Source organism: Prionailurus bengalensis, chromosome E4 (genome assembly GCF_016509475.1).
Source record: "Prionailurus bengalensis isolate Pbe53 chromosome E4, Fcat_Pben_1.1_paternal_pri, whole genome shotgun sequence".
Lineage (NCBI taxonomy): Eukaryota > Metazoa > Chordata > Mammalia > Carnivora > Felidae > Prionailurus > Prionailurus bengalensis.
The window spans coordinates 65574578-65597181 of record NC_057360.1 but is presented as its reverse complement, the minus strand read 5'-3'; the positions used below and the strand labels follow the sequence as shown (position 1 = coordinate 65597181).

Below are 22604 nucleotides of genomic sequence, written 5' to 3'. Positions count from 1 at the left end.
TGACTTGTAGTGTTTTCATTTTCTCCAATTCAAACCATTTTTTCTAGGATTCCCAAGATTGTCATTTGATTCATGATTTAATTACAAGTGTGTTTCTTGACTTTTACACCTGTAGGTATTTTCCAGCTCCCCTGCAAGTACTTATTTCTATCTCAACAGTGAATATTAAGTAGGCAACTAGCAATGCCTCCACAGTCACCATATCGGGTAGATGCAAGTTAATGGGTCCAAACTCAAGTTTAGGAACTTGAGTCTACACTTCATCATATTCTCTATGCCCACCATGACTGGGTAAATTGTTGGCATCCATTTATAAGGCTTTATGGCTTCCCTAGATTGGATAGTCAGTTCTCAGGGTGGAACCAAAGTCGAAGAAACATTGTCATGGAGGCAGTGAGCACAGATTGAAGAGGGGACATATTCTGCCTGTATGTGAGGCATAAGATGGTCCCAGAGAAGAACATAGAGTCATGGCAAGAGGTAACCATAATCAGTGTGTTCATAATATTTTTTGTTCATTATCTCAGTTAGCTTAATAACTTCCCCATAAATGATGGGGAACAGACATTGTCCCCACATTTGTCAAATACCGGATGTACACAAAACCCCAACACAAAGGTTACATCCCACAGGAGAGAGCACGAATTGGGTTAACAATAGAACTGAGGAAAGAAGTCAGAATCCTCAGGATTTGACGCGATGTTCATCTGGTTTCCTTCACTGCACATCATATGTCTGCCAAAATTGTTCCAAAATACCTTTCATTGTCAAATCCTTCAATATCATGACAGGTGCTTTTTTTTACACATTTGCTCTGAATGTCTTCCTTTTAAAGACCGTGGGGGTTATTTCCAGGCCTCGTCCAGGGACCCTGCCTTTCAGAGAGACTCCACTGCCTTGTTTGCCTGTCGGATCAACGTTTCAAGATATCCTGTATATTCAGAGGGAGCCTAAGACAGTCACTTGAAGAACACAGTCATGAACAGTGTTTAAAAGAAACTTCTGTAATCATTACGGCATAGAACTGACAAAATATACACAATAATCCAGACATGCACAATAGACCGTTGATGATTTCTACATAGTATATCACTTATTAGAAATGTTTTCTCCTGGGAGGCACAGCACAATGTCTGACAATGTTGCTTAGAAAAATTCCTCCACCGTTGAATCTTTAGATATTTTAAAGCACCTCTTAGTGTTGTGGTCACAAGGGTTGTTTTTCCCTTCCACAATCTTGCCCTTCCAAAGCCATCCATGGTGCAGGATACCCGGAGGGTGACGGACAGAAGTGTACTATCTTGAGGAACAGCCAGTAGAAGTAGAAGTAACTGAACAACTTTTTTAAAACTAAGTAATGTTTGTAATTGTTTAGCTCCCAGTCTCTGGTTTCCTACATGCCAACCTCTGGTAAAAGGTCAATGGCAAGCCTTCTCCTGACATCGCATGATAAATGCCTACTGACATTAGGGAACACACAATCATGCACCTATAAGCCAGGATTATGTATTCAGAAACTCCTCTTTGCCAGCAGCTTTCTGAATGCATTCTTCATGTCTCTATTCCTGAGGCTGAAAATGAGGGGGCTGAGGAAAGGGGTGATGACGGTGTAAGGGACAGCGATGAGTGTGTCATCTCCTCCCGAGTCTTCTGGCTTCAGATAGACAACAGCCGCGAAGCCAAAGTGGACGATGACCACAGTGAGATGAGAGGCGCAGGTAGAAAAGGCCTTCTGCTTGCCCTCGGCTGAAGGGATCCTGAAGACAGTGGACAGAATGAAAATGTAAGTAATGATGATAAACAGGAAGGTACCCGTCAAGGCTGACATCGAGATCATTGTTACAACGAGTTCAGTGAGGTCACTGTCTAGACAGGACAGCCTCACCACGGCCCGCATGTGGCAGAAGAAATGGTGGATGAGGTTGGGGTTGCAGAAGGAGCCCCCGAATATCAGTGCAGTCTCTGTCACAGAGATAAGGAAGCCTCCGGCCCAAGCAGAGACCACCAGCTGCCCACACACCACATTGGTCATCAGCAGTGGGTATCGGAGAGGGTGGCAGATGGCCAGAAAGCGATCGTATCCCATCAGTGTGAGGATGATGCAGTTGGTGCCACCAAGTCCCAGGAAGAAACACATCTGCAAGCCACACCCCGGGACTGAAATGCTTCTCTTCTCAGTGAGCAGGTCTGCCAGCATCTTGGGGATGATGGTCAGCGTGTAGCAGGTCTCAGAGAAAGAGAGGGCACGGAGGAAGAGGTACATAGGGGTGTGGAGAGATCTGTCCGCCCAAGTCAGACCCAGGATGGCCAGGTTACCTGTGAGGGTGAGAAGGTAGAGGCCAAAAAAGAGCACGAAGAGGAATGTCCGCACGTGTGGATACGAGGAGAAGCCCACAAGAATGAATTCTTTCAGGACTGTCTGGTTGGCCTTCATTGTGGCATGTCTGAAATGTGAAAGAAACAACAAGTAAATATTCAACTCTCCGGTATTCTTGGAAGGTTGTGGTGTGAATAAGACAGATGATCAGGGAGTTACGATGACCAGTTATTTCTTCAATTTGTGTGGCAAAACACCATGTGTATGTAGGTCACGGGATTTCCTAATTTTTAGTTCACTTGTTATACCTTTATTAGGGGTCCAATTTCTGATCGCTTGGTGGGTGACAGAAGACTCTTCGTGGCTTATTGTTTTAGCAGACTTTATTGGCTGGTAATATCATAAGAGGAAAAATACTGTAATTAATGCCTAGATAAAGGAAATTCAGGTGTTTGAGGTCGGCCAGATTTGGATCAGACTCTGAACATAACACAATTACCAAGTAGCTAATAGACAGACAGAGTCAGGGTCTGACAAAACAGCTTCCACACAAATATTGTCTGTAAATATCCAATGGGTGAAGATTCATAGTTGGTTTGTTAGTAATTGGGGACCAAATGTAGACAATGGCTTATAATCGTAAGGATGCCCAAAGTCATGAACTCTTCTTGGAGGAGACATTTAGGTCCCATATATGAAAGAAATAAAGAACATGCTCCCTTCCCTGTACTCTGAGGAGAGGGAAGATTGGATACTCCAGGACCCTCCAGATTAAAAGCGATTCATTAGAGTATGTGGATGGTACCCATAAACGGACTTTTTATCCAAATTCGGTTCAGGTGCAGCTGAGATTTTCCCATTCCTTCAGTGCCACGCTCAGATTCCCAAAAAGGTCAGCCCTCAAATTCTACAGGTTCTTTGATATTCTGCATCTCTTTTAATCTCATCCTCCTCTGAAATCTACAATATGCTGCTTTTCCGTGCATTTGACACATTCCCTCAGCCTTGTACTATGTTGATCCATCGTGTTTCCTCTGCCACATGTCAATATATTTAATAACTAGCATTGACGGGCTCTACGTTTTGCTAGTTTCCTTCTAATGTTGGTTGGCTTTATGCATGACCACGTAGATGAGAAGTGTGTAGGACAGCTGTGGAATGTGTATGGCAGCTGAGATTGTTTCCCTCTTTTTAGCAAAAAGAGAGCTGTGTCTATGAAGGGGCATATTTGTAGCGAGAAGCCAATGTTTTGACTGAATTGTACATTCTTACAATTTATCTTTTTTTCTCCTCCCGTAAAGAGTCTACGGTCACAGATTTCTGTATGTCTCCGAGCGCTAATATGGAGCAATTTCAGAGGGTAATGATTCCCAATACACGTGCACGGATAGGTTAGGGATCGCAAAGAGGCTGAATCTAAAACAGTTTCTGTTTTACCTTGTTATTCGGCATCGGGCAGAATGTTGAGCCTGGAGATAACAAGTCTTTCCAGTCCTAAGCAGATATGGTGGAGGCTAAGATTAAGCATTCCATCAGCAGAGTCAAGCTGGTCACCAACAGACAGAAGAAGCAGCGGGAAAATGGGCTGAATCATTATTATTATTTTTGAAGAATTTCTGAACTATAAGTCAATAGTGTTAACATATAAATCAATATGCGTAAATATAAAAATAAACATAATGTCGAAATTATAACATTTCACAATGAAATATGCAGCCATGGGGATTCTCGCTTTGGGATCTCTTGATTCTTTAGTCCTCTTTGACCTGACATGACTTCCTTTTTCCTCAGCCTCCCCTGACATGTGACTAATCCTTCTCTCCATCCTTTCTCCTTTCCCGTTGCATGCTTTCCCTCCCTGTGTCCACACCCCACCTTCCCTAAGTGAGTAATTATATTCCCCAAAGAAGACGAGAGCATTATTTTGCCTTTCTGCCTAAGGCTGTATTCTGAGGGGCTGTGTCTAAATGATCCTTGGGTTTCTTTCTGAGGCCTTTAAGGCAAAGGTCCTCATCATCCAAATGGACATGAAACTCCTTGGAATCCCCACCCACTCTTGCAGATTGTTGTTCCACTTTGCCCTGAAAGAGCCTTGTGAAAACTCTAGATTGTCTCAGAAGACCGTCTCCCTCTCAGAAATGCTAGGTGCCATACGCCCTTCCGTTATCATGAGCGATTGTGAAGATTTCCTGCCTCAGTAGAACACTGTACACACTCACGTTTCCAAATTCTCTAGACTCTCCACAGGAACTCTGTCAGTAGAGCAATTAGACAGATAGTGGAACCAAAAGATTGCCTAAGTACCCCAAAGTGGGTGAGAGGAGAGAATATTGGCAAAGCGATTGTTGTTAGTACCTGCGACCCATGGGGCAAAATTGAAGCTCTTTGACACATACGAAATGCGGGATGGTCTGATTCCACACCATATGCCATATCCCCTCCTAAACAGCCAGGGGGGTGGTGTTCCAATCCATCATTTCATTCAGAAACATTTTGAAAATGCAAGGAATCAGTAGTACATATTCCAAGACAGCCTTCCTTACTTAATCTTCCCTTACTTGTGAGTTAATCGCCCACTTGGTGAATCAGCAGTAGTAGAGTGTGAATTTCAGAATCTCCCTCTACTCCTGGCATATTTGAATGTGTGTATATGTGTTTAGGGGTGTGAGAATATTATACCCCACTCTACCCTTGACTATGTCTGAAGTTGTCCCCAAATCAAGTTGTATCAAATGTAATTTGCAATATGCATCCACCGAAAAATGAAATACACACCCTTTCCAGAGTCGCAGAGAAATGGTATTTGGAGAAAGTGCAGGGACAATTAATCATGAGGAAAACAGCCTCCAATCACTAAAGGGTTTCCTACCTTGTGTCTATTATCAGCGCCCCAAAGCCAATTCAGTGTTAGGGTTCTATTCTTCCATGATGGTCTTCACACTATGGGAAGCCTGCTTTGCTCTTCGCTCAGAAGACACAGAGATCCACTTAGTATAAAAGCCATTGTCTAAGAGCCTGTGGTTTTAACTTTGTCACTGCTAGTTGAGTGACCTTAGCAAAGTCCTTGTGCCTTCTGGATCTAAGTTTCCCCAGCTGGGAAGTGATTTGGTGCCAGCCTTAGCTTTCTGTGGCCCTAGAGTTTTCCACACGTGCCATGATCTGATTCTACCACTCCCTGAATCACAGCGGTTAAGAACCTTTTCTTCCACCGGTTTGGAGATATTGTCTGATTATCATTAGCACTTGTGGGTCCTCAGCTCTAGAGGTTTGGCTCTGGTTAGGGGACCCTAAGGGATTCCTCTCTTCTTGCATCAGAGGGAGCAGGAGAACTTTGTGACTCAACTTTGTCATTGTCTCTCATTAGTTCCAGGGCTGTTTTGTAACATGTGACCAGGAAAACTCTGCCTGGAATCTCTGGGGATTTAAAGCTTGCAGAGTTCCTATCCAGCCCATGCTAATTCCTGAGTTTTGTTTGGCAGCGAGGGGACTGAACTGCATCCCTAATGCTCTCCCCCTCCCTCACACTCTGGCCCTGTCATCACCAGCTCCACCCCTGGGTATTTAGGGCCTAAGATGTTGGAAGACTGTTCTCTGAAGGAACTCAGAGAATTACAAGGAATGGTCTGTTCTTACCAAAAATTAGTACCTTGGTGGGAAAAGGTGATGGAGTCAATCTGTTTTCACTACTCCACTTTTAGAAATTTTTTTTTTTAATTGGCCATCCTAGTGTTGATGAAGGTGGGAAGTAGGGGAACTCATAGACCATGACCTGAGCCGAAATCAAGAGCTGGACACTGAAACGACTAAGCCACTTAGGCGCCGCAGGAAATTTCTTTTGATTCCTATTATGCTAGTTTTTATTCATTCCCTGAATGGGTATTACATTTTATCCCATAATATTCTTCATCAATTAAAGTAATCAATTCTTAATCAATTAAAGTAATTACACGATTAATATCCTTTATTTGGGTAACATGGTTAATTCTACAGCTCTATTTCAACTGTGCCAAACTTGCATTTCTAGACTGAATCCACCTTGAGTTTTAGTTACGAGTTCTGCGTCTATGCTCCTGAGTGTGATTTCCAAATCCGGTTTCTAAATGGTATTGGCCAAAACCTGAGTTGGGGGTGTTTACTCTTCTGTGCCAGGGAAGGTTTTGGGTGCATTTGGCATAACAACCACTTTAAAATTTTGGCAGAATCTCCTGGTGAAGCTTAAGGTTTCCAGAGGTTTGTTGGTTTGTCTGTTGTTAATGTAGAATGTATTAATTAAAATTCTCTTTCTTGAGATTTAGACAGCTGGTTTCCCCAGGTCGGCTTTAATATGTGATCTCTAGGAATTTTCCCACTTTGTGTAAGTTCTTAAAGCCATGATCATGAAATCACTCACAGGATTGTCTCATCTTTTATGTGGGTGTGACCAGAGAAACGCCCCAATTTTCATTCCCATCATTATCTAGTTGCATTTCCTGTCTTAATTTCTTTATCAGTCTCCCCAGGGACAATAGATTCACTATTATTTTCAACAATCCACCTTTTGACGTTTTGAACCACTGTATTGTATACTATTACTTAATTAATTTCTGCTTTTACCAATTCATTTTATTCTTTCCAATCGTTTTGTGTTCATTCTTTATTCCTTTCCCAGACTCTTGAGAGGAATGCTTAGGTTATTAACCTTCAGTCTGTGAACTTCTCTAATATGCATTTTGGAGGCCATGGATTTCCATGTAAACACTGCAAAGCTATGTCCCACCAGCTTTGACTTGTAGTGTTTTCCTTTTCTCCAATTCAAACCACTTTTCAAGGATTTGCAAGAATTTTTATTTGATTCATGATTTATTTAGAAGCATTTTCCAGCTCCCCTTCAAGTTCTTATTTCTATCTCTACAATAAATATTAAGTAGGCAAGTAGCAATGCCTCCACAGTCACCATATCAGGTAGGTGAAGGTTAACTGGTTCCGGTTCAAATTCAAGTTCAGGAACTATAGTTAACACTTCACCATATTTCCTATGACCACCAGGACTGGGTAAATTGTTGGCATCTATCGACAAGATTTTATGGCTTCCCTAGATTAGATAGTCAGTTCTCAGGGTGGAACCAAAATGGAAGAAATCTTGTCATGGAGGCAGTGAGAACAGATTGATGAGGGGATATATTCTGCCTGCACAGCTGATCCTAGAGAAGAAAATAGAATCATGGCAAGAGGTAACTGTAATCACTGTGTTGTTAATATTTTTTATCCATCTTCTCATTTATCTTTATAACATCTCTGTAAATGATGGGGAACAGACATTGTCCCCACGCTTGTCATATCCTGGATCTACATGAACCCCCTTCACAAAGGTTACGTCCCACAGGAAAGAGCACAAATTGGGTTACCAACAGAACTGAGGAAAGAAGTCAGAAAATTCCCGAGATTGGATGCTGAGTGATTCTGGTTTCTTTCATTGCACATCACATCTCTGCCAGAATTGTTCCACAATACACGTCAACGTCGAATCCTTCGATATCATGACATGTGCTTTTGTTAGACATTTGCTTTGAATACCTTTGTTTTGAAGAAGATGGGGGTTATTTCCAACCTCATCCAGGGACTCTGCCTGTCATGCAGACTCTACTGCCTTATTGGCTTGTTGGATCAATGTTTCAAGATACCCTGTTTATTCAGAGTGAGCCTCTGACAGTCACTTGAAGGACACAGTCATGAACAGTGTTTTTTAAAACCTTCACTAATCAGTATGGCATAAGACTTCCCAATATACACATCAATCCAGATATGCACAATAGACTGCTGATGATTTCTACATAGTGTATCACCTGTGAGAAATGGTTTACCTCCTGGGAGGCACAGCCCAACACCTTACAACATTGTTTTAAAAAAATTCCTTAACTGTTATATCTTTAGATATTTTTTTAAATGTTTATTTATTTGAGAGAGAAAGGGATACATAGTGAAGAGGACAGGGGAAGAGAGGGAGGGGGAGATACTCCCAAGCAGGCTCTGACATGTCAGCATGGAGCCCGATGCTGGGCACAAACTCATGAATCATGAGATCATGACCTGAGCTGAAACCAAGAGTGGGTTGCTATACCAACTAAGCCACCCAGTTGTCCCTGTATCTTTAGATATTTTTAAGCATCTCTTAGTGTTATGGCCACAGGGGTTGTTTTTGCCTTCCACAATCTTGTTCTTCCAATGCCCATTAGTGGTGCAGGACGCCCAGTGGCCGACTGGTAGAAGGGTACCATCTTGAGGAACAGCCAGTAGAAGTGGAAGTAATTGAACAACTTTCTTAATAAGTAAGTAAGTGTTTGTGATGGTTTAGCTCCCAGACTGTCTCTGGTTTTCCATGTGCCAACCTCTGGTAATAGGTCAATGGCAAAGGCTTCTCCTGACGTCACACAATAAATGCCTGCTGACATCAGGGACCAGACAACCATGCACCTACAATCCGGGATTACGTATTCCAGAAACTCCTCTTTGCCAGCAGCTTTCTGAACGCATTCTTCATGTCTCTATTCCTGAGGCTGAAAATGAGGGGGCTGAGGAAAGGGGTGATGACGGTGTAAGGGACAGCGATGAGTGTGTCATCTCCTCCCGAGTCTTCTGGCTTCAGATAGACAATAGCCGCGAAGCCAAAGTGGACGATGACCACAGTGAGATGAGAGGCGCAGGTAGAAAAAGCCTTCTGCTTGCCCTCGGCTGAAGGGATCCTGAAGACAGTGGACAGAATGAAAACGTAAGTGGTGACGATGAGCAAGAAGGTACCCATCAAACCTGACACTGAGACCATTGTTACAACGAGTTCGGTGAGGTCACTGTCTAGACAGGACAGCCTCACCACGGCCCGCATGTGGCAGAAAAAATGGTGGATGAGGTTGGGGTTGCAGAAGGAGCCCCCGAATATCAGTGCAGTCTCTGTCACAGAGATAAGGAAGCCTCCGGCCCAAGCAGAGACCACCAGCTGCCCACACACCACATTGGTCATCAGCAGTGGGTATCGGAGAGGGTGGCAGATGGCCAGAAAGCGATCGTATCCCATCAGCGTGAGGATGATGCAGTTGGTGCCACCAAGTCCCAGGAAGAAACACATCTGCAAGCCACACCCCGGGACTGAAATGCTTCTCTTCTCAGTGAGCAGGTCTGCCAGCATCTTGGGGATGATGGTCAGCGTGTAGCAGGTCTCAGAGAAAGAGAGGGCACGGAGGAAGAGGTACATAGGGGTGTGGAGAGATCTGTCCACCCAAGTGAGACCCAGGATGGCCAGGTTACCTGTGAGGGTGAGAAGGTAGAGGCCAAAAAAGAGCACGAAGAGGAATGTCCGCACGTGTGGGTACGAGGAGAAGCCCACAAGAATGAATTCTTTCAGGACTGTCTGGTTGACCTTCATTGTGGCAAGTCTGAAATGTGAAAGAAACAACAAGTAAATATTCAACTCTCCGGTATTCTTTGAAGTTTGTGGTGTGAATAAGACAGATGATCAGGGAGTTACGATGACCAATTGATTCTTCAATTTGTGTGGCAAAACACCATGTGTATGTAGGTCACGGGTTTTCCTAATTTTCGTTCATTTGTTATACTTTTATTAGGGGTCCAATTTCTGATCGCTTGGTGGGTGACAGAAGACTCTTCGTGGCTTATTGTTTTAGCAGACTTTATTGGCTGGTAATATCATAAGAGGAAAAGTACTGTAATTAATGCCTAGATAAAGGAAATTCAGGTGTCTGAGGTCGGCCAGATTTGGATCAGACTCTGAACATAACACAATTACCAAGTAGCTAATAGACAGACAGAGTCAGGGTCTGACAAAGCAGCTTCCACACAAATATTGTCTGTAAATATCCAATGGGTGAAGATTCATAGTTGGTTTGTTAGTAATTTTGGGGCCAAATGTAGACAATGGCTTATAATCGTAAGGATGCCCAAAGTCATGAACTCTTCTTGGAGGAGACATTTAGGTTCCATATATGAAAGAAATAAAAAAACATGCTCCCTTCCCTGTACTCTGAGGAGAGGGAAGATCGGATACTCCAGGACCCTCCAGATTAAAGGCGATTCATTAGAGTATGTGGATGGTACCCATAAACGGACTTTTTATCCAAATTCGGTTCAGGTGCAGCTGAGATTTTCCCATTCCTTCAGTGTCATGCTCAGATTCCCTAAAAGGTCAGCCCTAGAATTCTACAGGTTCTTTGATATTCTGCATCTCTTTTAATCTCATCCTCCTCTGAAATCTACAATATGCTGCTTTTCCGTGCATTTGACACATTCCCTCAGCCTTGTATTATGTTGATCCATCGTGTTTCCTCTGCCACATCTCAATATATTTAATAACTAGCATTGACGGGCTCTACGTTTTGCTAGTTTCCTTCTAATGTTGGTTGGCTTTATGCATGACCACGTGGATGAGAAGTGTGTAGGGCAGCTGTGGAATGTGTATGGCAGCTGAGATTATTTCCCTCTTTTTAGCAAGAAGAGAGCTGTGTCTATGAAGGGGCATATTTGTAGTGAGAAGCCAATGATTGACTGAATTGTACATTCTTACAATTTATCTTTTTTTCTCCTCCCGTAAAGAGTCTACGGTCACAGATCTCTGAATGTCTCCGAGCGCTAATATGGAGCAATATCAGAGGGTAATGATTCCCAATACACGTGCACGGATAGGTTAGGGATCGCAAAGAGGCTGAATCTAAAACAGTTTCTGTTTTACCTTGTTATTCGGCATCGGGCAGAATGTTGAGCCTGGAGATAACAAGTCTTTCCAGTCCTAAGCAGATATGGTGGAGGCTAAGATTAAGCATTCCATCAGCAGAGTCAAGCTGGTCACCAACAGACAGAAGAAGCAGCGGGAAAATGGGCTGAATCATTATTATTATTTTTGAAGAATTTCTGAACTATAAGTCAATAGTGTTAACATATAAATCAATATGCGTAAATATAAAAATAAACATAATGTCGAAATTATAACATTTCACAATGAAATATGCAGCCATGGGGATTCTCGCTTTGGGATCTCTTGATTCTTTAGTCCTCTTTGACCTGACATGACTTCCTTTTTCCTCAGCCTCCCCTGACATGTGACTAATCCTTCTCTCCATCCTTTCTCCTTTCCCGTTGCATGCTTTCCCTCCCTGTGTCCACACCCCACCTTCCCTAAGTGAGTAATTATATTCCCCAAAGAAGACGAGAGCATTATTTTGCCTTTCTGCCTAAGGCTGTATTCTGAGGGGCTGTGTCTAAATGATCCTTGGGTTTCTTTCTGAGGCCTTTAAGGCAAAGGTCCTCATCATCCAAATGGACATGAAACTCCTTGGAATCCCCACCCACTCTTGCAGATTGTTGTTCCACTTTGCCCTGAAAGAGCCTTGTGAAAACTCTAGATTGTCTCAGAAGACCGTCTCCCTCTCAGAAATGCTAGGTGCCATACGCCCTTCCGTTATCATGAGCGATTGTGAAGATTTTCTGCCTCAGTAGAACACTGTACACACTCAAGTTTCCAAATTCTCTAGACTCTCCACAGGAACTCTGTCAGTAGAGCAATTAGACGGACAGTGGAACCAAAAGATTGCCTAAGTACCCCAAAGTGGGTGAGAGGAGAGAATATTGGCAAAGCGATTGTTGTTAGTACCTGCGACCCATGGGGCAAAATTGAAGCTCTTTGACACATACTAATTGCAGGATGGTCTGATTCCACACCATACGCCATATCCCCTCCTAAACAGCCAGGGGGGTTGTGTTCTAATCCATCATTTCATTCAGAAACATTTTGAAAATGCAAAGAATCAGTAAAACGTATTCCAAGACAGCCTTTCTTACTTAATCTTACTTTACTTGTGAGTTAAATGCCTACTTGGTGAGTCATCACTAGAAGAGTGTGAATTTCAGAATCTTCCCCTAGTTCTGGCATATTCTGAATGTGTGTGTGTGTGTAATGGTGTGAGTATTATACCCCACCCTATGCTCAACGATGTCAGAAGTTGTCCCCAAATCAAGTTGTATCAAATTTAATTTGCAACCTGGATCCACTGACAAAAGAAATACACACCCTTTCCAGAGTCCCAGAGAAATGGTACTTTGGAGAAAGTGCAGAGTCCATTCACTACCAGAGTTTCCTACCTTGTGTCTGTTATCAGTGCCCCAAAGCCAATTCAGTGTTAGGGTTCTATTCTTCCATGATGGTCTTCACACTATGGGAAGCCTGCTTTGCTCTTCGCTCAGAAGACACAGAGATCCACTTAGTATAAAAGCCATTGTCTAAGAGCCTGTGGTTTTAACTTTGTCACTGCTAGTTGAGTGACCTTAGCAAAGTCCTTGTGCCTTCTGGATCTAAGTTTCCCCAGCTGGGAAGTGAGGAAAAAGGCCCCGATTTGGCCCAAGCTTCACCTTCTTGTGGCCCTAGAGTTTTCCACATGAGCTGTGAGGCTGGGCCACACGTGCCACCGTGTGTCTCTACCACTCACTCATCACAGTGGTTAAGAACCTTTTCTTCCACCGGTTTGGAGATATTGTCTGATTATCATTAGCACTTGTGGGTCCTCAGCTCTAGAGGTTTGGCTCTGGTTAGGGGACCCTAAGGGATTCCTCTCTTCTTGCATCAGAGGGAGCAGGAGAACTTTGTGACTCAACTTTGTCATTGTCTCTCATTAGTTCCAGGGCTGTTTTGTAACATGTGACCAGGAAAACTCTGCCTGGAATCTCTGGGGATTTAAAGCTTGCAGAGTTCCTATCCAGCCCATGCTAATTCCTGAGTTTTGTTTGGCAGCGAGGGGACTGAACTGCATCCCTAATGCTCTCCCCCTCCCTCACACTCTGGCCCTGTCATCACCAGTTCTACCCCTGGGTATTTAGGGCCTAAGATATTGGAAGACTGTACTCTGAAGGAACTCAGAGAATTATAATGGCGTCTTCTTACAGGGAAATTTTACCTTGGTGGATGAAAGAACATGAAACCAATTTGATTCTACTACACGACTTTTAAAATGTGTTTAAAAAAACCTCGCCATCCTAGCGTTGGTTAGGATTGGAAGTAGGGGAACTCATAGACCATTGTTGGGAATGTAAAAATTATAAAATGATTTAAAATTTAGTCAAGTATTTTGTCAATTTCTTAGCATCTTCAGTCCATTCAAGTTCAATGACAGTGGTCTATATTCACATTTCTCTGCAGTGCCCTCTAAATACAACTAGAAAAAATGGAAATATTCCAACAGTCCTAATGTGACTCTGGAAGAGGCATCATGGAAGATGGAATGGCCAGGGGTCTCCACGCTTGAAGAAGACCACCACAGAGGGTTTCCCAGGATTTCTTTTTATCCCTCAGGTAGTCCAGCTGGGGTGTGGAGAGCTCTGCACCCTGCAATCGGAAAATGTTCACAGGCAAAGGCAAAGGAAAAAAAAATAAATAAAAGCACAGATGTTCTTTCTGGCGAGGGACCAAGAAAGGGGAAGTGCAGCAGGGACTTAGTAGGGGAGACCCACAGCCGATGGCAGCGGGGACCCTATTGGCTGTACCTGCCACGTCAGCCCCCACCTCACCCCAGGCAGCCAGGCCTCATCTGCCCACAGTAGCATCACCAGCTGGGCCTAGGGGCATAGGTAACCTATCCTAAAAATCACACAAGAAAAATCATACCCTGGGCCTCACGACAAATGACAAGAACATTTTTAAGTTCTTTTTAATTCTAGTTCGTTAACATATAGTGTCATGTTAGTTTGAGGCGTACAATATAGGATTCAACATATCCACACACACCACGTGCTCATCACAACAGGTGCACTCCTTAATCTATCTATTTGCCAGAAATATAAAGGGAAATTATAGAGAGGACATCTGGTTCTCTAACCATGTTGGATTCAAGTTGGAAATCAAGAACAGAAAGACGGTAGGAAAATCGGTAAACACATGGAGATCAAATGATATGAAGCTGTCCATGCTCCTAAAGAAGAGGTCAGTAGAAATGAAAATCGTTCATAAACTGATGCAAAATGAAATGACAACATATCCAAATGTGTGGGTTGCAGCTAGAGCATCCTGAAAGGGTATTTATAGCACCTTAGAGGAGAAGAGAGGTCTCTATGAAATGACTTCAATTCCTATCTCAAGAAACTAGAAAAAAATAACAAGATTGATCCTCAATTTGATGTATGGGCTCATTGCAATCCTTTTAAAATCCCCTCCCAATTTTTTTTTATAGAGAACAACAAACATATTCTAATTTACATGTAAACCAGCAAGTTCTTGCATATATGTAACAATCTTAAAGAAGAATCAAATGGAAATCATTGCGTCCAATATTAAAACCTACTTCATGCCTACATTCATCAAGATCGCGAGATATTGGCAGAATGTATTCCAGTCTGACTCCACTTTGTGGTTTTCTGAAAGCTTTTATACTTTACCCCTCACCCCCCTTCCCTTCTGCCACACAGCTGGGCAAGCTGATACGAAACCAGGGGCTCTGCCCTCGGGTGCCTGCAGGGGTTGAAACCACACAGTTCTGCGTGGGGAAGCTCACCCTGCATTCACTCCCGAGCCATCACAGACATGACCAGCCCGTCTCCTTCCTCTGGCCACGGTCACTGCAGTTGGCCTGGGCAGTGCCCTTTACATTGAGAGCTGTCCCTATATTCCTTTATGTGAGTAGGTAAATATATGTATATGTGTATGTATATATATATTTTTTTCATTAAAATTAAAATCACCACATATATCAAGTTCCATATAGCATATATTGATATGATCACTCCATTCTTTATAACTCATTTAAAAAAGAAATATTCAAGGGTGCCTGGGTGGCTCAGTCGGTCAAGCATTGGACTTCGGCTCAGGTCATGAATTCACGGTTTGTGGGTTCAAGCCCCACGTCGGGCTCTGTGCTGACAGCTCAGAGCCTGGAGCCCGCTTCGGATTCTGTGTCTCCCTCTCTCTCTGCCCCTCCCCCACTTGCATTCTCTCTCTGTCTCTCAAAACTGAATACACATTTAAAAAATATTTTAAATGAAAAAAAGTATTCAATGCCATTTAAGAGTCTCATGCTCTAGGGGCGCCTGGGTGGCGCAGTCGGTTAAGCGTCCGACTTCAGCCAGGTCACGATCTCGCGGTCCGTGAGTTCGAGCCCCCGCGTCAGGCTCTGGGCTGATGGCTCAGAGCCTGGAGCCTGTTTCCGATTCTGTGTCTCCCTCTATCTCTGCCCCTCCCCCATTCATGCTCTGTCTCTCTCTGTCCCAAAAATAAATAAACGTTGAAAAAAAAATTAAAATAAAAAGGGTCTCATGCTCTACTGACTGAGCTAGCCGGGCTCAATGCCATTTAGATGCAACACTGTTTTGCTATTTACATCTTCCAATTAAAAAATATTCTCATTTTTCTCTATGAACTTCTTTGACATATGTGCACAAAATTATATATTCATTTGTTTGTTTGTTTGTTTTTTATATGGTTTTCATTGGTCTCCTTAGCATACTTCTTTGCAACAAAAATGTTTATAGGTTGATTTTTAAAAATGTTTTTACCATAATTTATGTCCAAGTGGAAATCTGATTAAATGTGAAAATTAAAATTGTCAATGTAAGGGGCTCTTTGTGGCTCAGTCAGTTAAGTGTCCGACTTCAGATCAGGTCATGAGCTCTCAGTTTGTGAGTTCAAGCCCTATGTCTGGCTCTATGCCGACAGCTCAGAGCCTGGAGCCTGCTTCAGATTCTGTGTCTCTCTCTCTCTCTTCCCCTACCCATCTTGCACTCTGTTTCTGTCTCTCTCAAAAATAAATAAAACACTAAAAAAATAATTTTTTTTCAATGTAAAATTCTCCCTGAATGGAAGTGGTGCTTTAAAAATTACCTTATATATCAATGAGTAACATTTTTTTTTGCATAAATGAGACAGTTCAGGATCAATTTTATTCTAAAAAAAACTTTTTTTCCAGAAAAGCAGTGCTACTCAATTCTTTGAATTCCTTCTAAGTTATATTTCCTTAATACCCGAATGGTCTATCATCAAAAGTTATTTTTAATAATATATTGGAGTATAATTTTGTCAGTTCCTTTTTCTACTTTCTCCAAAACAATGATATGGATTCTATTTGACTTGAAAACATATTCACTGTTGATCATTAACATTCATTTTTTTCAGTTTCTGAAAAGTTTATCGTAATTGGGTTTGCCAGTTGTTACAAAATGATTATCAGTTATGATTGCTTATCTATTAATTGCAAACACGTTGCCTAGCTTGATGTATTCAGAAGTTTGGGGAAAATAAAAACCCTGTTGATTTCAATCACCTTGGCCAGTAGATTTTTACTGAAAGCCTCTGAGCCTGCAGCACGCTCAGCTACAGCTATCTATCTGCTTATCCCTCTATTTGCCTAGCTGTGAAAAGGTCCCAGATACAGGTTTCACTCGGTAGATTCAGGAAACGTTCTGATAACACAGAGCTGAGGACAATAGTTGTCAGACCCCAGAGTAGAAAGACCTTCCCCGTCCTTCCAACTTAGTACAGTTGAAAATTCTGGGCATTACCGAAGAAGACACACCTGAACGCTGGCAAGGGTAAGAGCAGCTCGGGGCTTTGGGGCCCAAAGCACAATATAGTGACAAGTTCCCTGGGTCTTGGTGCCTAAGTCCCCCAGTCTTAGAGCTGCTGGAGTCCGCAACCTGGAGACAGTAATCAGACCCCCTCCAAGACTCACCAACCAACCAATAAACACCCCTGCTGCTAATTCCATCCATCTTCTCTACTGTCTTTCTGGTCTTTATTTATTTCCGTGCCCATCTTTGTTATTTCCTTCCTTCTGCTGTCTTTGGGTTTAGTGTGTTCTTTTTCTAGTTCTGTCGGGTGTCAAGATAGGCTATGTACTCGGGATCTTTCTTTCTTCACAATGAGGGTTACTTATCAATACAAATTTTCCTGTAACAGGTGCTTTTGATGCATCTCAAAAGTTTGGGATTGTCGTCTGTGGCAAGATATATATTTTTGTGTTTCTCTTTTGAGTTGTCCTCTGACCCACTGGTAATTCAGAAGTGTGAGTTCAAGACCTGGGACTTTTCTATCATTTCAGCAAGTTCCTTAATGCTGTTTTCCAATCATAGCCACAGGGACCATCAGGGAGGTGATGTCAACAACCGTTATAAAACTTTCTTGTTCTTTGGATTCAGAAACGGACACATAGGGTGTGAATGGTGTTGCTTGTGGATTTTTTTTACTCAACCTAATGCTTCTGAGATTTTTGCATGTTGTTTCACATTTATTTGTTTTTCATTTCCAGGTATTATTTCATTGCACGAATATTCTAGAACTTGTTTAGGCATTCACATGCTCATGGTCATTTGCACTGCTTTATGGTTTCGATAAGTACAAATTAAGCAGCTAAAATATAATTATACAAGTCTCTGTGTGACAATATGCTTACTCACTCTGACTTTAGCTTTGTAGAAATTGGCATTTCTTGTTTTGTTAAAGATTAGTTGCCATACATTTTTGCATCAATCACTGGGTTATCTCTTCTGTTCCATTGATCTATGTGTCTGTTTTGTGCCAGTACCATACTGTCTTGATGACGACAGCTTCATAATATAGCTTGAAGTCCATATTCTGATGAATTGAGCTTTGATTTTCTTTTTCAAGTTTGCTTTGGCTGCTTGGGATCTTTTCTGGTTCCATACAAATGTTAGACTTGTTTGTTTTAGCTTGGTGAAGAATGCTGGTATTATTGTGATGGGGGTTTTATTGAATGTTTAGATTTCTTTGGGTAGTATAGACATTTCCACAATGTTTGTTCTTCTAATCCATGAGCATCCATGTTTTTCCATATCTTGGTGTCTTCTTCAATTTCTTTCATAAGCTTTCTTTAGTTTTCAGCATACAGATCTTTTTATCTCTTTGGTTAGGTTTATTCCTAAGTATCTTATGGTTTTTGATTAATCATAAATGGGATAGATTTCTTGAATTCTCTTTCTGTTGCTTCATTATTGGTGTACAGAAAGGCAAAGAGTTCTGTATGTTCATTGTATGTCCTGTGACTTTGCTCAATTCATGCATCAGTTCTAGCAATTATTTGGTGGAGTCTTGCAGGTTTTCCACATGGAGTGTCATGTAAGCGGCAAATAGTGAAAATTTGACATCTTCCTTGCTGATTTATATGCCCTTTCTTTTTGTCGTCTGATTGCTGAGGTTTCCAGTACCATGTTAAATAGTAATGGTGAGAGTGGACATCCCAGTCTTGTTGAGGATAATATTAGCTGTGGGTCCGCAGTGAGCTTGGAGCTTGCTTAAGATTGCCTATCTCTTTCTTTGCCCCTCTCTCCTCCTTGCATACTCTCTCTCTTCAACAAAAAAGGGAATTTCTTATTTTGGTGACTAATATGAAGAAAAGCAATTGATTTGAGAACTTTCTAAGTGTACTTATTGTATTTGTAGTCCTTCTATGGGTTTAGTAAGATTTTTTAGGTACTCAGTCACGTTATCTGCAAATGAAGGGTTTTATCATCCCTTTCAAATTATTACATCTTTTCTATCTTTTACTGATATTATTACACTGGTCTGGTCTTCCGGCACGATGTTGTGTAGAGTGGTCAGATTGCTTATCCAAGGGAAAAGAATTCAATATTTTACAATGTGGAAGGATGTGCTTTAGTTTCAAGTAGGAACAGAGTTTCTTTTTTATATATATAATAATAGATATTGATTTTTTCAAATAATCTTTGTACAAATATTGAGATGAGTAGCTTATCTTTTTTCCATTAATTTGACTAATTTAGTGAATGGTTTAAATGTATTTTCAAATAGTAAATCGGTCCTGATTCCTTGGAATAAATCCCCTTTTGTCATGAAACGTTATTCTTTTTACATATTGATGGAATACGTTATTTTTCATTAAATAGGCTCAATTTTGGAGATGAGAGAAGAAAGGACTGATGAACTGAAAAATAAAACAATACAAATAAGTTGATCTGAAGACGGAAAAAAAGGATTAAAATGAATCCATTCTGTGAGATTTTTTGAGACGATATCGAGTAGTCCAACATTTGTGTAATGGGAAGATCAGAAGGAAATGAAAAGACACAGGGGATGAGAATATTTCAAGAAATAATAGCTGAAAACTGCCCAAATTTGGTAGAACACAATGAGGTAGAAAGTCATGATGTTCCATAAATCACAAGTAAGAAAAACACAAAAGCATATGTAAACACACCATACACAAATAGATGAAAGCCAAAGTTAAAGAGAAAATATTGAAACAACAGGAGAATTTGCATCGAATAAAATGACAATGTCATTAAGGGCAGTGTGTGCATTAGAAATTAGGGAGGACAGAGACACTGAAAATGACATAGGGGAAGACAAAGAAAGGTACTCCATGGACTAGGAATTTTTTATCCTGCAAAACTGTATTTCACGAATGAAGGCAAAATGAAAAAAATCCTCAGATAAACAAAAATGAGAGAGTTGCTAGCCAGCATGCAGGGTAAGATATACTAAGAGAAGGCTGAAGGAACATGAAGCCCACGGTAACCTGGATACACAGGGGAGAACGAAGAACCCTGAAATTGAATGTGAGGTCAAATATAAAAGTTTATATATGCACGTGTTAAGTACTATCTTAATTTCTTTAAAAAGGCATATGACTGTTTAAAAATTATAGGAATGTGTTGGTGGATTTAAGTAAATAGAGTCATGTCATTGCAACTTTTCCATATTTTACTGGAAATCATTCAATATTAAGTTTATGTAGAATGTTTTAAATGAAAAATGCATGCTACAGTCTCTAAGTCGGCAGACAAAACAATACCAAGTGCTAGGGAAATTGCTAGAAAGCCAACAGTTGTACTCTTATACTAATGTCCATGTCTTGCTCATCTTTTGGACCCTTAACTCCTGTTTTTAAGTTTATTCATTTATTTTGAGAGAGAGCAGGGAGAGGCAGAGAGAGAGAGGGAGAGAGAGAATCCCAAGCAGGTTCCGTGCTGCCAGTGAGGACCCCGATGCGGGGCTTGAACTTCAGAACCCTGAACTCATGACCTGAGATCAAGAGTTGGATGCTTAACCGACTGATCCACTCAGGTGCCCCTTGGACCCTTCTGACTGATGCAGGTTACCATAAATGACACGGTAGTGAAGAGAAGTGTTCCTGAGGCAGCTTGTTGGCGTGTTGGCCCTTGTCACCTTCTCTTCAGTAAGTTATTTACGTTTTCTATGCTTCAGTCTTCTTATCCAAAAAGGGAGGGTAATCAGAATAATCTTTAAATATTTTGAGTGTTCAATTCGTCTAATGAAGTCAGCAAGATGTCTGGCACTGAATGCATTTTAACAATCATCATTACCATTTCTCCTGAGCCAGAGAATGGGCAAAAATGTGTATTGGAGGGGTGGGTTCACACTGCTGGTGTACTCAAGAACAATGCGCATTGAGCAAAGAGTTAGATACGATGACGAAGCCTGGAATTTCTGGATATTTTCAGGTTTCAGGATGGTCTGACGGATGGATTAAAAATCTGGGTACAGTTATTGCAGTATTGCAGAAAGATGGAAATAAAGTAAGGTTCCTTTTGAAAAGATGTGTCTGGTGGCACCTGGGTGGCTCAGTTGGTTAAGCACCTGACTCTTGATTTCAGCCTGGGTCATGATCTCACATTTCGCGGGATGGAGCCCCGCGTCGGGCTCCGCACTCAGAATGTGCAGCCTACCTGGGATCCTCTCTCTCCCTCTCTCTTTGCCCATCCTCTGCTCTCTGTCTCTCTCTCAAAAAATAGATAAGCTTTAAAAAGATGCATGTGAAAAAGTGGAGTGGATAGATGAGGATAGGTGAAGGGGGTAAGCCTGGGAAATGAGGGTGCTCTCATACTGTGAGCACGCAGTATGACCTGTGAAACTGGACACAGGCCAGAAACAGTCATCTCCAGCTCGTGAGACAACAGCAGGGGAAGGTGAATTCCTGTGTTCTTAGTATACATCTTACAGGGAGACTCTAAGAGGTTGAATCTGAGTTCTGCGATCTTGGATGGGTCACTTAGACTCTATTGGGCTTGGTTTCCTCTTCCATAAAATGCGACTGTCAACTCTCTTTCACCAGGGCATTTGAAGCTTTAAAAGAGATTTGACAGGTGAAAATAATAAATATAATATTTAGCACATATCGAGTTGTTGTTTGAATAATGATGCTAGCATCTGTTTGTTCACGGTTCTTCTTATACTTTCCCCAAAAGAATACTCACAGCTAATGGCAAGAGCCATTAGAGGTGCTTCCTGACATCACACCCATGGGGACAGGGGACCCTCAGAGAGAGAAGCTGTTTCCATGGAAGCAGACATGACTCACCTCCTGGGTCCACAGGTGTGGAAGCTGTCCTGGTATAACCTGGGAACATCGCCTTTTGCCCACAGCAGGAGTTTCTGAGATGGATCTCAGGTCTCTTCTCCTGCAGGCAGGGTGGCGGGGTGGCGCGTAGAGCATGGTCGCTGAGAAGGAGGGCTTGCCTCCCCATGAGCCTCTTCGGGTGAGGGTGAGTAGAGAGCCCCCCCGCCCCCCCGACCAGTCTCCCAGCGGCAGCCCCTGGCAGCTGATCGGTGTGCTGGGGACCCGCCCCTTCCCTGAGTTCTGATGCTTCCTCCAGTGCTAGGCGTGGACTCATATGGAAAAGACTTTGGGAGAGCGACACAGACAAGGGATTCTTGCTGAGCTCCGTGTTCATGGGAGTGCATGTCCCACGGTGTCTGAGAAGAGTCGTCACTAGGGGAAGGAATGTTAGATTAGGACGCACTTTTCCTCTAGTCTCGGTACTGCTGCCTGAATCATAAAACAATGTCCATTAAGCCACCCCTAACACGCGTCTAACGGGTGACGCGTATGTGTCCACGTGAATATTCTTATGCGGGTGTATATATGATGTTGGTATGAATATATGTGTGGTGCACACATCTACTTATTTATGTGCTATCTCAATAGATGTGCATTTATAGCATGCCTGATGTATTTGCGATTTGTGGATATGGTCATTAATGGCGAACGTGCGGTGTACTGAGGAGATATGCATGATTATGTGTGAGGGCTTTGCACCTGGTGTGCATGTACACGTGTGTGTCTATGTGTGTGCACATGTGTGCACATTGTGTGCCTTTGTGCATGCCTGTGCATGTATATACATGCATGTGAAATGGGTCCACATATCTGTGCCTCTAATGAGATAAATACCTTTCTGAGGTTTGATGGCTGTCTAAATTACAGCCATCTTTTTGAGTTCCAACAGGCACAAAGGAATGAGAACCCACCTCATCCTGCCTTGTAAAGAA

The 22604-nt window shown here is 42.2% G+C and overlaps 2 protein-coding genes across 2 annotated transcripts; both read right to left on the bottom strand.

Annotated features, from left to right (window-relative positions):
• Positions 1–1510: 1510 nt before the first annotated feature.
• Positions 1511–2434, bottom strand: LOC122475661 (olfactory receptor 10X1-like). Its single transcript, XM_043567682.1, has one exon. It carries the CDS (start codon positions 2432–2434, stop codon positions 1511–1513), a length of 924 nt encoding a protein of 307 aa, XP_043423617.1.
• A 6346-nt stretch (positions 2435–8780) lies between these two features.
• LOC122475945 (olfactory receptor 10X1-like) lies at positions 8781–9716 on the bottom strand. The gene has a single exon (XM_043568075.1). It carries the CDS (start codon positions 9711–9713, stop codon positions 8781–8783), a length of 933 nt encoding a protein of 310 aa, XP_043424010.1. The 5' UTR covers positions 9714–9716.
• Positions 9717–22604: the final 12888 nt, after the last annotated feature.